This window comes from Nothoprocta perdicaria, unplaced genomic scaffold (assembly GCF_003342845.1).
Source record: "Nothoprocta perdicaria isolate Ctin4 unplaced genomic scaffold, notPer1 scaffold_24, whole genome shotgun sequence".
Taxonomy (NCBI): Eukaryota; Metazoa; Chordata; class Aves; order Tinamiformes; family Tinamidae; genus Nothoprocta; species Nothoprocta perdicaria.
The window spans coordinates 2,821,241-2,836,590 of NW_020455466.1; the positions used below are offsets into that span (position 1 = coordinate 2,821,241).

The 15,350-nt window shown below is 38.6% G+C and overlaps 2 protein-coding genes across 2 annotated transcripts in view; both read right to left on the reverse strand.

Annotated features, from left to right (window-relative positions):
* LOC112947598 (heterochromatin-associated protein MENT-like) overlaps window positions 1–3,959 on the reverse strand; it is a 6,350-nt gene extending 2,391 nt beyond the window's left edge. The window contains exons 1-5 of the mRNA XM_026039720.1: window positions 3,780–3,959; window positions 2,391–2,477; window positions 1,863–2,000; window positions 1,213–1,330; window positions 339–481 (exon numbers count right to left, since the gene is read on the reverse strand). Of these exons, the coding sequence (XP_025895505.1) occupies window positions 339–481; window positions 1,213–1,330; window positions 1,863–2,000; window positions 2,391–2,477; window positions 3,780–3,947 (654 nt within the window). The 5' untranslated portion in view covers window positions 3,948–3,959. The remainder of the gene's footprint in view (window positions 1–338; window positions 482–1,212; window positions 1,331–1,862; window positions 2,001–2,390; window positions 2,478–3,779) is intronic.
* A 3,584-nt stretch (window positions 3,960–7,543) lies between these two features.
* On the reverse strand, window positions 7,544–13,102 carry LOC112947597 (serpin B10-like). Its single transcript, XM_026039718.1, has 7 exons — window positions 12,935–13,102; window positions 11,550–11,663; window positions 10,233–10,367; window positions 9,721–9,838; window positions 9,207–9,349; window positions 8,481–8,636; window positions 7,544–7,948 (listed from the first exon to the last, which is right to left on the reverse strand). Exons 1-7 carry the CDS (start codon window positions 13,100–13,102, stop codon window positions 7,544–7,546), a joined length of 1,239 nt encoding a protein of 412 aa, XP_025895503.1.
* Window positions 13,103–15,350: the final 2,248 nt, after the last annotated feature.

Sequence of the window (15,350 nt, forward strand, 5' to 3'; positions counted from 1 at the left end):
GGAATGTCTGAAGCCACTCTAGTGCTTTGGAAACTGTAGCTGTTTGTTATCTGGCGCTGGCTAACATTTGCCTGAGCAGCATCTTAATGTATTTTCTAAAATTGTGGGTATTTAGTGACCAGCAGACACAAGTTACGCTTTAACATAGTTGAATAAATCTTAYAGATGATCTGATCACTGACACACTTTGTAGCAACCAGCTTTTCAGAGAGTTTAGCTACCACAGGGATAACAAAACTACTTATGAAACATTAGAAAGATGTTTCAGCAGCGGCTGTGGTCACCAGGCTGTGGTCACCTCACATCCTCACTGTAGGGAGGATGTCAGAGGACCTTACCTTGCTAAGTCGGAAGGGTTGCACGTCTGTGTTTCCTGGCAGAAATTTCACTTCCCAGTCCGCCTTGAAGTAAATAGCATTTATCAGGACCAACATGGTGGTGTTTGTCACATTTTGTGAATTCACCAAATTCTTGATTTTGCCTTTTGGAAATCAGAAGAGTAGGTTTTATATTAGTATGGAAATSTCCGTGCGTGTCATGTTTCAATTGGGCTTTTCCTCTATTCAAAGATCTAATCCAAAAATCCTAGTGAAAAGATCCATGCCTCAGTTCACTACACTCTGAATGACTTCRCTATCATAAATGAATTGGTCCGTTCACTGTTTGTAAAGCTATTTCCAGTCCATTTCTAGCTGGCTAACAGGAATTCAGTCCTTGGTAAAAAAAAAATCACACCTTCATGGCAGCAAGTTGGAAGAAGAAAGCTAGACAGTCCCCCCACCAGCTAGTTATGCCAGGTGAAAGGAGGTCTATACTTCTGGCCAATGGAAGGTAGTACAGTTAGGCAGACCATCCCACCTGCCTTGGAATATGAGCACCCAAGGAGCTCAATCATATCCATGACTGAGGTGTTTCTCCTCTCTCTCTGCTATGCCTGCGGTATATGGGTCCAACACCACACTCAAATCTTGTTTGAGGGGCAACTGATGCAAAACTCAGTCGACTTCATGGGAATTTYGACAGGGAACTCACTGGACTCTGGATGAGGTATTTGAAGCTGTTCAAGTGCTGCTCTTTCTCTCCCTGGTGCCCATTTGCCCAGTTTCCACCTGGCTGCTGCATCAGCACTTTGGAAACAAGGCCGCCTATCCAAAAGAATCAGCAGATGGAGTTAGTAAGAGAGAAAAGATGTTGGGGTTGAGCTCAGCTTACCTTCTGTTTGTTTTTCAACCCAGGTGTTGATTTCTTTTCTGGCTTGTTCTGGTGCTGCCATGAAGTTAACCTTCTGTGGCTCAGCATTGTAGTAGTTCTTACTGAATTGTAAGTACTTCTGAAAAATGTCATATTAAAAATATATTTATGATACTGCATTTTTCAGTCCCAAAAGGAAGYTCTTAGCTCCTGGGCTTCCCATGGCATAGAAAACTGCAGGATTTAACATTTCACTCTGCACTGGGTTTTGAGTGGACAGTTAAGATTTAGCACAATATCAGAAAATTCTCTGCCTTTATTCCAGCATTTATTTGGAAAGGGAAGAAAACTGTGCATATCCAGTGTCTGCCCTTTTTTTCATGTCTCATTTACAAGTGGGTATATTGAGCATTCTGATAATAAAGCTAAATTGCATTAAAAGGAGTATGTACATTTCAGGTAAAGGAGAATGTATCTTTAAACAGATCAACCAYGGTCTGTGGGCAGATCAACTGGTGTTTTCCAATAAATTTATAATTAGAATCCATAGCTCTTCATTTACAGAGGAAAACCGTGTTCAAAGAGATTTTCTATTAATGAAAAGCAATTAAAATTGAAATATTTTTTGCTTTTTTTTTTTTTTTGGCTCTTAATAAAACTATTCAACTTACAGGCAGTAATGGATAGGTTTTTTCCACATAGATTCGGTTGGCACTTTTTAGTGAGTAGGTTTTTCTGGGTTTGTTGATGGCAGTCAGGAGCTGTTTGAAGCCAGAATGGATGTCATCAGCTTCCTTGTGCTCAGGATCCTTGGAAAGAGATATCATACCATATATTTGGCAGTTGACTTTTTGCATAAAATTTTCAAAACATACTAAGTGATACAGATGAGTAGGGAGGGAATTGGATTCTTCTCCCTTACTTTTCAACTTTCCACATCTACCATCACTGCAGTTTTCAAGGCTCTGTTTGTCACCAGATTAACTAATTTATAGCAAACCTTCCAGACTGGCCTATTGACTCTCCTTTGAGTTTAAGTGCCTGAAGAGAATTGAATTTTGATTTTGAATTTGATTTTGGATTTTGTACTTTAAATATACAGAGTAATTCAGTTATGAAATACCAGACTCCTAAAGATATGTCTAGGCATTCTGGTCCAAAAGATTCTTTCCCTGGGGATTTTTAATTCTAATAGCTACCAGTTTTCTTCTCTTTGGTCTTCCCCGAGAAGGTCTGGCCACAGAAGAAGAGCCTTCAGCTCCTGCAGCTTGAGGGAAATGAAGAACCTGCAAGCAGAATTCCAAAGGTAAGAAACAGGCATGAGAGAATTGCGTGCTTTCAAATCACATATGGATCATATGTTGTCCCTGCCTTGTTTTGCTCCTATGATAGCTCACTGTGCTAGTTGTTGCTTAAGCAGCTAATTCAGTGCAGCGCTGCAGCTGCATGCTGCAAGACTCAGCTCCCTTCCATGGCTGTTGCTGTCAGTAATAGTGATGCATGTGTGCAAACCCAAGTGCAAGTAATAGTGATGCATGTGTGCAAACCCTAGGGCAAGTGTACAAAGACTTCTGAAATGGAGCATGGAATCCCGGTGGGGAGTGCTGGACAGTGCTGAGCACCACGGCCACTTTAGTCTGGGTACTTTTATTTTCAAAGCTATAGGCATATACATTGCCTGAAGCTTGAATTGCCTGTCCAGTGGGAAGGTTTGGGTTGCCAAATACTTCTTCAGCTGATTGGGGACCACAGTATGGTTGCTGACAATTGAAATATGCCACCTTGGCTTTTCCTGATGAGAAATACAAGAGTCCAGGAAGCTGGGAAAAGTAGCTTTCCAGCTTCTCATAGCTGGAAAAAGTGCTTCGTAGTAGTTAACTGTCTGAGTGTCAGGTATGGAGCCGTGTGCACTTCTAATCTTGAGATCTCCCAGCTGAAGCTTTGATTTCTTCACTTTGCATCTTCCTGCAATGTATCTGGCAGTGTTACATTAGAGTAGGAACTGTACTGAAGAATGTGGAGACAGCAGAGCCCTTGGGATGTATATACCATTCCTGTTTTCCTTCTGGATTATCAGAGAGGTGTTTAGAAAAGTGTAAATTGGGATAGAAATACGCATTCTTGCCAGGGGAGGTAGGGAAAGTAAGGTGCAGGAGGTGGTGCTGGCACCTGCAAGGCCCTTGCTAAATGAGTCAGGAGCTCCTGGCTGCAGCTGTTTGGTACCTTTGAGTCTCTTTCTCAAAGGCAATATCCCATCTGTGGCAGATTCGTAAGATAAATTATAAGGTGTAGAATAATTTTTTAAAAGTCAGGTTCGRCGAAGCTCAATAAGCTCCAAGTGGTGATAATCATAGGAATCATAGGACATTTCTTCTACTGAAGATCTGGTGGGATCTGATATGAAATAAATAAAATTTGCTGCTCACTTGTTACATTCTCTGGTCTGCACTTTTTTCCCTCTGTCACTGTGGTGGCAAGGGCTTGTTTTGTTTTGTTTTGTTTTGTTTTTCTGTTTAACGCAGCATATTTTGCAGCTAATACAGGAAATAAGCGTTGTATCAGAGTACATGCTTTACAGAGCAACCTACCTCGGCCATCTCTCTTGCTGTGTTACCTTTTGCACCTAGGTACGTCATGGCCAGAGCAGTTGAGATGCTCCAAGGAGAAAAGAAAATGTTTTTGCCTTTATTGGTCTCATTCAACTTGTTGAAAAGATCGACTGTAAAGTTGCCAACTGATCCTGAGAGCAGCTCCATTGCTTCAGCCTGGAAGGAGTACAACACRACTGTTTAAACTGGTGAATGCGGTACATAATGGTGAGAAATGTTGCATGTACAATATACTACCTGGGCATCCACTAAAGATAATAGCCCATCTGTATGATTTCTATTACACAGAAATACTGTTGCCACCTTTTAGGATCAGTAGTTTATTTTATTGTTTTGTTATGTACCAATATCTCCTTATAGTTGTAGATGGACCCTCTTTTATGTAGTTGCAGATTTCTTTGGGCTTCTTTATACTCTTGGTTTTCAAAAATGTGCAGATTCTTAAGCTGCATATTTTCTTCTATTTCTTCCTTAAGCAATGAATGTCTGAATTTCTCACTACTTCATTTTAGATCTGTATAGAATTAGACACTGATTCTAAAAATATAATTAGGCATATTTMTTAGGCTCCTTTAATTTCCCTGGCTATTCTATTTTTCATGTATTTACAATTGGGTAAATTGTATCTATACAATTTAATGTATTTACAGTTGGGTAAATTATCTATCTATATACGGAGCAAAGATGCTATTTTCAGGATAGCAAACATGCTATTTGTTTTTAGAGAGCTGGAGTTTTATTAGCGGTGTTTATCTACAACCTCTTCTTTAAGTTCTGGCAATTTTATTTTTTTCAGAAACTGGCAGAATCCTTTAAGTTGTGATTATGCCAGATATCTGCTTGGTAGGATCTACCTGATGTTGATTCTCAGTCTTTCCTTTGCTAGAGACCAGGAAAAAAAATGCTATTTTCCTTATTATTATTATTTAAACAAAAGTTAATATCTGTGGAATGATTGATATCTATGGAATGGAGCTGCAGAAATTGCTGGGGGATCTCTGAGAATCTGTGCGTATTTATCACATGTTTAATTGCCAAAATAACTACAGTTTTCCTGACAGCGTGCTGTCAATAGGTGCTCAAATCTGTACCACATATTTGATTCCTTTCTTTGGAGAGAATTCTCCGTATGGAGAATATGACCGAAATAGCATGAAAATAAAAATCCGTATGTTTTTCCCCCAATGAAAACCACTCTCATTCCCAGACCTGCTAACGTGCAGTGCTGTGCCTTTACATAATGAAAAGGGCCTTTCTTCTCCTAGAGTATAGGACTCCTTTATCAAATTAAGATTTTAATTAAGATTAGTATGGGAGTTACTACTCTCTAAAAAAATAAATTATATAAAAAAAACTTCTTGTCATTAATTCTGCCCTGAATTAGCTGCTTGCCATAGTCTTACGGGTTCATTTTCTCTAAAGGTTGACATCCAGAAAAAGCATGACTAAGAACAGMAATTGCAGTATAACACTGATATATTGTAATTTAACTGTGCAATCATATAGCCACAAATCTTTATAAAGCATCTTTATAAAAGCATGAGGAAAGAGAAAATTTACTTAAATTGATTTAAATGGTTACCTCTGATCCTGTGAGAGAGAAGAGTTAACCCTTGTCCTCTAGTCAGGTCCTCTGTCTGTGTTAAGCAATGACTAAATTTAGAAATATAGTAGAGCTTGCACCTCCCTTTCCTTCTCCTATATATCCAGGCTGTTCCCGCCTACTCGAGAGAAGTTCATCTCTACCAAATCCCGAAAAGATCTTATGCAAGTTTACCCTCTCTGTTGACATGATGGTCACTTTTTAGTCTTAGACTAGAAGGACAACATGAATGATAATCTCAGAACTACTGTAACATCACTTCTTGGGTAGTAAAACAGTTTGTTCATTCCAAAGGTCCTTTTATATTGTGGAGACAACAGTTTTTAATAATAAATAAATGTAATGAAAATGTCACAGTGCTGAAGCACGTGATTTYTAGACAAAAGCAAATAATGTAGGCCTGATTTTCCAGCTTTGCATGACTGCTATGCGTTAGTTCTGTATGAGGTGTTTGAATATGAAATAGGAAGAGCCAAGTGACTGAACTAGACTCCAGGTTAAAATTGAAGACTGCCAGGAGCATGAGCAGAAGCAAGGTCAGGAGGAAGCATTCAGGGTAATGGTTGGACACTCAATCTRTTGGCAAAGAGATCTCATTACAACCATGGTAAGAAGTACTTGGAGCAACAGTGCAAAACACTGAGTTGGTGCAGTGCAGTGCACCTACATATTGAGGGAGGCCAAGTATTAAAATAACCTCTCTGGGAGGGCTTTGCTGGGAAGCAAAGATAGGGTGAGATAATACAGCCAGGGGACAGACATAGCCTAGTACTTGTCATCATTGATATTATCTCAGAAGAGAGAAGAGAAGAGAAGAGAAGAGAAGAGAAGAGAAGAGAAGAGAAGAGAAGAGAAGAGAAGAGAAGAGAAGAGAAGAGAAGAGAAGAGAAGAGANAAGAGAAGAGAAGAGAAGAGAAGAGAAGAGAAGAGAAGAGAAGAGAAGAGAAGAGAAGAGAAGAGAAGAGAAGAGAAGAGAAGAGAAGAGAAGAGTATATGCTGTGCTATGTGCTAAGGACCTCCCTGCAAACCTGATTACAGGAACAGAATGGGCCAAGTATTCTGAAAAGTGGTAGAAATCAGTGTTGTGTAAGGCAATGAAGAAATGTCAGAGATTGAACAAGTAGTCATTTCAATAAGATGAGTGAARTCATCAAGAAAGCAGGATGGGAGAAAGGTCTACTGAATGGTTAGGCAGTGAGTGGTAGATACAAGCCAGAGACTCTGAGTAGCAAAGAGGTGTGCTGAGAGCAGGGGTGCTAACTCTGTTAGCTAGTTGAAGATGCAAAGATGCCAGAGAGGATGAAAAGGAGGAGGTAGAAAGACAGAATGGGAGTTGTTTTTGACAATAGAAGAACATGAAAGCATTTCATCATAGGCTTTTGGTTAAAGGGGACATTCAAAGGCCAACCTCCTGCCTGAAGCAGGATCATTAGTAGACAAGGTCAGCTGCAGCTTTGTTTAGCTGAGTCTTGAAATTTTCTGAGGATGGAGATTCCACAGTCTTTCAGGGCAGTCTACTCCAGATTATACCTGTCCTGGAGAGAAATTATTTCCTAATGTCCGACAGAAGCTCCCAAGCTTTATGGACATCGTTCCTCATTACTGATCTGGCACCAGCAAGGGAGTGTTGATTCTGTCATGTTCGCAGTCATTCTTAAAATGGTTGAAGGAAAGAGGAAAAGTGGCTGATATTTCTATTAACTTCAGAGGCTTGTGAATGAGTTTGGATGCCTGTTATGAATATTTTTTTCCTCCTTTGCTCTACCCCCTCCTCCACCATGGATTTTGTGTCTTTATATCCAAGGAGCATCAGTAAGTGCTTGAGAGGCATGGAGGGACATGAGATCATTTTGTTAGGTGGCAGTTCTGGTTCCAAATATCTGCAAAGAGGCATCAGTGTCCTTCAGTGCATAATTTGGATTTATAGTATAGCATTACYATTTTCAGATTCTTGGACAAGGAAAATAACCCAGAGACATGAAGTCTAGATCATTTTTAATATATACTCTCTTCTAACATGCAGAAAGGTATCAAATGTGTAGAAACATGAAGAAAGAGTCCAAAATATTTAAATACAGCTTGTGATGTGAATTTTTTGTTATCGTTGTTGCAAAGGCTCATATAGGTATTYGTTAAGTTTCTATGGGGAAGAGAACCTTCCCAAGAAAAGAATACACTTGGTCTTGTTGTGCCTGATAAAGAAAAGGAAAGGATGATCTGCTACAAAAATAATAGTAGCACCAAGACTTCGTGATGCTAAAACTCCTGAGCTGGCAGCTGCTGCTTCTGTGCCYTCTTCATTGACCTCCACATAACACTTGTGAAAAACCTGTGACAAAACCAGATCACTGTTCTTTGTCATCCCTGTGAAATCAGCTCGACTTTCAATGAAGGCATCTTCTATCCCCATCCTGCTCAAAGTAGATTTGAGGTTATATTTCTCTTCCAAAGTGAACCTGGGCAGATAAACCTCCATTTTCGTTTTCTCCATTAATTCTGGGCTGGTCCATCCAGAGAGGTTTTCAAAAGTCAATTCTTCTTCTAGCTGCAGGTAGTTAAAAACAGAATCAGAAAATTACAGAGTACACAAGAACCTCTGCCTTTTTCTAAACAGAGAACTTTTCAAGATGCCCTAAAGATACAAAAAAAAAAAAAAAAAAAAGTCACATAGCAATGCTCTGACTGATCAACTCTTGCCACTTCTGTCTTCCCTACATCTTAGAATTGTCCAAACATTTTTTTTTTCCAGAGCACCTATTAATGTAGAGATATAGTAGGTATCAGTCCCAAAGAACATGGCAAAGTCCATGTACATTGATAGAAACAGTGAATCTCACCAGGGCTGGCTATCTTTCACACGTGCCACCCCATCCTTATTTTTGTTTGGCTGGAAGAGGAGCTGTTCTTCTGGGTTTTGGGAAATTGTTTTCAGGATTGACCAATATTAGGAAATGTAAAAATGATGGCTGCTACAGTTAGAAGTTAGGGATTTCCTTTTCCTTGAGCTTGATGTGCAASAAATAAGTATGTAACAACATTCTTCATTTTCACGTGATCTGAGTTTTCAGTTGCTTTACCTTTTGTAGGCCAGTGATATCACTAGGTAGCAGAATAAACATGCTGAGGTCATTATGGGCATATGGAAGTTCAAGAATATTAGCCTGGATTGATTCAATGTAGCACCAATTAAATTTATCACTCAGGAACATCATTGGCACTGGTTTAGTTGTGTTCTGCAACAAATAAAATGAAAAATGTGTCATTTGGGTGATGACTGAACAGTAAAGGACTGAATTAAAATAGCACAGTAGAACTTTATTCTTTTACTACAGTAGTTGTCCAATGTGTCTGAGATATMTTTATGGCTCTAAAGGAGGGGATACAGGATCTACAGAGGACCACAGTCTTCTGGAAAGCCACTTGGAGGCTAAGATATCTATGCTGTCTAAATTCAATCCTATTCACAGGAAACTCTAGTACACTCTGATTTATTTTATGGCTATAAATGAAAATGTACAGAACTATATAATACAGTTTTGTTCACATCTTTTCCTTATCTTGAGACTGGAAGTTTGTGTGAGTCACTTTCTGACAATYGTACTTATGGCTGCAGTGCTATTATGTGTGTGCACACACACATAATAATATAGTTTTGGTGGTGAGGATATGGTGAGGAAAATGTATACTGTATGCTTTGAGGGAAATAATATTCATGCTGTGGAGATCTAAAGGTTGTCAGATCTCTCATTATTCACTCTTTTTGCCATCTCCAGTCTAGGGTATATGACAGTGTATTCCCATACCTTATTTACTCTGAAGGGCCTTTGTCTGGTAGCTTCTGCCTGAAACTTTGTTGCCCAGTTTCCTTTAAAGTAGAGTGCGTTTACCAGGACTAGCCTGGTRAGTGAGTCAATGGATCCAGCAGGCAGCAGATTTTGAATTTTACCTATAGAAAACAGAATACAGAAATTTATATTTCCGTATTTGTGGAACTTTACTGTTTTAGAGTAAATATTGACGTAGTTTCTGCAGATATAATCCAGGGAAACTGTACATGATGGCATGGCAGCTATGAAAATTATCCATAAATATATGGGATGGCTTGTGAGATAACCTTGGCTGGTAAAGAAAAAAAAAGCCATATTCCTCCCATGTTCCAATGGAAGATGCTAGTTTTGGTGACAGTTTATCAGTAGTTTATCAGTAGATAAACTGTCACGATTTTTTTTTTTTTTCAGGAATATTCCTTTAATGTCACTTTCTGAAGCTGACATGGCCTTTTTCTTTTGAATTGGCAGAGGGGGAACCAAAGCTTACCTTCAGTCTGGTGTTCAACTTTGGAGTTGATCTCTCTTCTGATTTCATTTGCTCTTTCCACAAAGTCAACTGATTCTGGCTCTGCATTGTAGTATTTCTTAGCTAAATGCATGTATTCCTGCAGGGWGGAAGAGAGACAACTTGCCTTATATTTGTTGCCTGCCAATATGAGTGCCAGTAATTAATTATAGCCAAGTAAAGAGTATCCATTCATAAATATGATATAGACTACAAGCACAGCATTTTGTTAAATGTTGGTTAAACAAAGTATTTTTTCCAGTGGCAAATAATTCAATGTTTTCAGTTAATCATATCAGCAAACTTAGAAATGACACTGAAATTAGATGCAGTAAAATTTTACTACCTGAAGTAAAGTAAAATTTTACTATCTGAAGAGTCAGGAAGAGTGTCTTAGGAAATGTATATGTTAACAATAACAACATAGTATGTTGTCGTAGGCTGATCATAAAATCTGAATGGAATGTTGTTACCTAGATAAATGACCTACATACCTTACTGAAAGGCAGCGTTTTTTCTCCGTATAACTGGTTAACACTTTTAAGCAGGTAATTTTTAGTCGGTTGGTTGATTTCAAAGTTAAGTGCTTTAAATCCAGTATGGATATTACTTGATTTGTCGATTTCTGTCTTGAATAAAAAGGAAAAAATGTTATTCATCTGCTGTGTAAAATAGCTCCGAATTTCTAAGAGAGCTATTATAAGTAGATTTTCAAAATATGAAATTTTGCAGACATAGCATAAACTCTCTAGAGTCTCAGTACACAAATAGGAAGAGCCTGAACTTCATAAAACAGTTAAAGGTTTCTAAAGGGTGATTGCAAAACTAAATATATCCAGAGAGTGAGATAATATAATTGTTACACAATACATGGAACTGTGTGATTCCTCTCAACTTTATGAAAAATTGCCGCTAAATATATAAATTTTAATTTTATTTTCTGATTTTGAAGATTCTTTAAAATTGCAGAAGCAATAGATGGATGCAGACTCAGATTCTCWAACCAGCTCAAGAAAAATAAGCTATAAATTAGTAAACGAAAAATTCAGACCTATGCTGTATTAATCTTGCCATCACTTCAGAATCAGAGGCATGGACAGAGTTAGAAATTTCTAAACAGTTAGAATGATCCTTTTGCTCGACTAGCAGAGCTCTGTAACTTTTAGGATTCAGACAAGCATTACTTGTGAAAATATCTAGAGAATATAATARTTTTAAATTTTCCAAGTTACCGCAATAAACTGGTCTACCACAGGAATTTCGTGTATGTCAGTTTATTTTGTTAACTTTTTCACTGAAAAGGAAACTAATTTCCAAAATGTATTAAACATACGTAGCTTGTACAAGCTGTTTTTGTAATCTTGATAATGCAATCAAATATGTAGGAGGCAGGTCTACTATAATTTCCATTAGTTCTTTGAGAACTAATAGGTAGTGTCTGTTCAAAGACTATGTTGTTAAGTAGCTTTATACTGAACAGTAATAATTAATGAAAGAGATCCCTTATGAAAGTTAAAGAAGAAAGGATCGGGAAACTAAGTGACAGAGAATGGTCATGCCAAATTTTAAATTCTGCAAATTTGAGGTTAAATTTTGCAATTCTGCTGAAAAAGGGGAAGCAAGTCTTAAGCATTGCATTATGTGAAGATATTACAGGAAGCCTCTCAGGATGCTGTACCAAGTAGTTGTGTACACTACTTTTGAGGAAGGTAAACCCAGTCAAATGCAAATGTGGAAGGAAAATAAAAGCAATATAAGATGTGACAGTTCCCTTAGCTTGCTCGGGGAAAATGACTTACTTGGTGAGATACCTTCTGGAAACAAGCACATCGATTTGATAGACGCTCTTCTGTTCTGGAATAGACTTGCACCTTGATGGTTGCAGTGACATTACTGGCTCCTTCTGCTTTGTTAAAGTGAAGTACCTATAGTGGAAAATGTGATAATAAATACCATATTAGAAAATATGCTGTTTCAGTAAAATGTTGCAATGCTGTCATGGGATTGGTGAAGAGGATATTMAAGATCAAATTTTATTCTTATATCACTCCTGATTCAACATGGGATCTTAGGTTCATGTGCACAATATGACTTGAGCACATGCAGTTGAGGGTTGCAGGGCAAAACTCTCATGTGTGCCTTTCCAAAGGAATTCATCTGCTTTGAGTTAGCTGTTGGTTTTCCAGGGTAAAACATGAGAGGAGCCAATCATCTCCAAGAAGAAAACACCAAAASAGCACTCTAAATGGAGAGCTCCTATACATCAGTCAGCAGGAAAACACTGGGGACAGCTGTGTACTGTAAATTCCTTACTGTGAGCACGTGCACCTTACGAAGGCTTTAAAGGGGTATGTCCTTCAGCAGATTTCAGATCTTGGAAAATTCTTCAGAAGACCTATTTTTTCTTTGTTTTCCCTTCTTCCTGATAGGAGATATTTCCATTCTTTGTAACTCTGCTGGCCCTCTTTAATCCTCTGTCTTGGCAGATAGATCATTGCCTCAGCATGTGGGGAGAGCTTTTCTGTCATAGCAGATGTCAGCTCRCAAGTTTCACCTCCTAGGGCAGGAGCCTGGTCTTATCTCATTAGAGCTGTTTTCTCTGCCCCGCATTGAAGCTATGACACTTAGACAAGTAGGGTTTGATTTAGGTAGGTGATTTTTCCTATACAATCCACCTCAAAGAAGGAGATGTAATTTCACCCCGACAGCATTTCTACTCTGACTTTATGAATTTTGACTTATGTCAGCCATTTGCAACATCTACAAGAACTTCAGGGAGAGGGTTTTTGCATGGGGTCTTCTCCAAGGAAGAGTATTGTCTGTGGCAGGGCAGAAGGAGACCTCAAGTCTCCCCTGGTGAGTGCTCAGGTTACTGAGCTCTACTATAAACAYTCTTTATGTCTTCTGCTGTAGTTTAAAAGGAGGTAATGCTACCACTGCCACACTCTGCTTTGTTGGGAAGCTCTGCAGAAGCTATGGTAGACTATGACAGGCTTTATGTTCTGATAGGTAAGAGAATTAGTCTCCTTGCTGCATTGCAGATCAGAGGAGAAATAGATACTGGCATATATGACTGTGTGGCTTTGGTTAGATTAATTTTCCCTCTTGCAGTTTTTCTTTGATCCATCACAACAAGATTTATTGTATATGTTAATCCAAGAGATCAATCCTTTCAGATTTTGTAGCCCAGACTTACCTTTGCCATCTGATCTGCAGTGTTTCCTTTGGCTCCCAAATATATTGTAGCCAAGGCAGATGAAATACTCAATGGGGAGAACAAAATATTCTTGTCACCATTTTCCCGACACTCATGTTTGAAAAAGTCAAGAGCAAACCTCGTGTTTGCTGTGTTCACAGCTTCCATTGTCCTAAACCTGCACAGAAAGGAAGGATACTGTAAGGAACTAACAGACATTGCGCTGTGTGTGCCCATGTTTCTCCAGTTTCTGAAATTTCTTCCATGATTTAGAGGCTTTCTAAAAGGATTTTCAAAACTCAAAACTTGGTCTCTCAGAAGGTTGGTGCTGCACAATAATCCTCTGTGTGACTGAGACTTACTAAGTATATGCGGGTTAGTCCAAAGACAAAATCTGGACTGTCAAGTATTTTCTTTGGTTCTGATCTCAAGGAAATAAGTGAAAGTGTTCTGACTTTTCAGTGCCTGCAGCCTGTTTATTTCTGCCAACTCTGTTTGCTATTCATAGTGAGTGAATGTGCCTAGACTGACCAGAAGTTCACCTAGAGAGACAGACACCTATGTAAGGCACCAGCAGGAGGAACAAATGAAAATTCATTGAAACAGAATGATAACACTGTGATACGAAATAAAAACACATGTAATTCATAACCATCCCGTGAAATTCTATGTAAACAATGTGATAGAGTCAAAAAGAACTTCGTTTGGAAAGATGGTAACTATCTTCCTCATCCTTCATATAGACATGTATTATAAAGTCTTCTAAAAGCCTTTCCTGGATCACTGATGACAGTAGCTTTCATTTGAGTTTGGGAATAAGCTCCCTCCAACCTTTCTCGTATTTGTTTGCCAGGCACCATCYTTTACAGCATCTTGGACTGACAGTACCTAATGTTGGACATTGATGCCTGCACTTGAGGTTGCTCAGATATGACTATGAGCTTTTTGACAACTCATTTTTTTGCAAGAGCCTCTTAATGCTCATAAATGTAGTGAGCAAACATGCTGAGAACACAGTCAAACTATTCCTCTAGGATAGGAGAAAAGCTGTCCACTTTCTGATGTACTAGGTAAACATTGCCCGAACTATGTGGTTTACTAAGCATCCTAGATTCCTTCTTAGACTTTTAAAAACCTCCTGAAGCTCCATCCTACAATGCCAGCCCAGATTGCAGCTTCCCTGATTGTCTGCAGAGCAAGTTTCCATATGCAGTAGACTACAAGTCCTGCTATATTCTTTCACATTGCAGAAATCATTGAGAGCCATAGGCATGGATTAGGAGCTCTTATGTTCAGTGTAGGGTCACCACAGAATAAAGAAAGTTTTGGCCTTGAGTAGCTTGCAAAGCAGGAATGGACCCAATTTACATAAAGACTAATGAACCCAGGAAAAAAATACCTAACATAAGCAAACACTGTGGTTCCTACTGTGCTATGATATACATTCTGGACAGTGAGCTCTAGAAATCATAGAATTCTTTACAATTAATTTATTTTGCCATATATTTTAAGACCTCCCTTYTAGATCGTCCTGTGATATCTTAATAAAATGCATTCCCAAACATGTCGTTTCTAATTCAGATCCCTGCTGCCTTTTTTTTCTCTATCATTTATCAATGAAGAACATAACCCAAAAGTATATGAAATAAATTCTCTAGAAATAGGTACAGTACCTTGTTTTGTGCAGGGAGTAACACTGCTGCTCTGTGTCTCTCCAAGGATTCTGCAGTTTATACGAAGGGTAAGCTGAATTTATAGTGTGTCTGACCAGTTCTACAGAAGTTCTTATGACTCATGACCCTGCAATTTGCTTTACCCTGAAGGCCACATCCCTATGGAAGAACTGAATCATCTTAGAGGAGTAGGACGTAAAAGAGGAGTAGGTGAGAATGATGCCATGCAAGGAACTTACAAAACTGACTAAAGAAATATTTCTATAAACGTTTTTGTGGCAACAGGCAAGTAACTTGAACCAACTTGAACTTGAACCAACACTACGTGAAATAACATTTGTTTTGATATTTGGAGGATATAAAAAAAATACAGTAGGTGTTCTGCTTCTTCACTAAAACCTGTGTGGATCTTAGATTAGACTGCATTTTTTTTKGTTATTGTTGTTGTTTTTTCCCCTCTCTTTTCCCTCCCTGATTTGACTGATGCTGTTTGACCCATTTAAGCTCTCAGAGATACATGCCTTATTTGACATTCCAGAAGTTGATGCTTTCACAACTGCTGTTTTACTTCTTGCCTCACCTAAGGAGACATCCCCTTTCTGGATTCTCCTCACAGCCATGGTCCTCTTTTCCTTATTGTCTCCCTTCTTGTTCTCTATCACCACTCACCTTTGAAAACAAATATTGTGATTTTACTTTATCCTTGTCCTTGGTTTCATTCTCTACCTCCATGCTGTACTCAT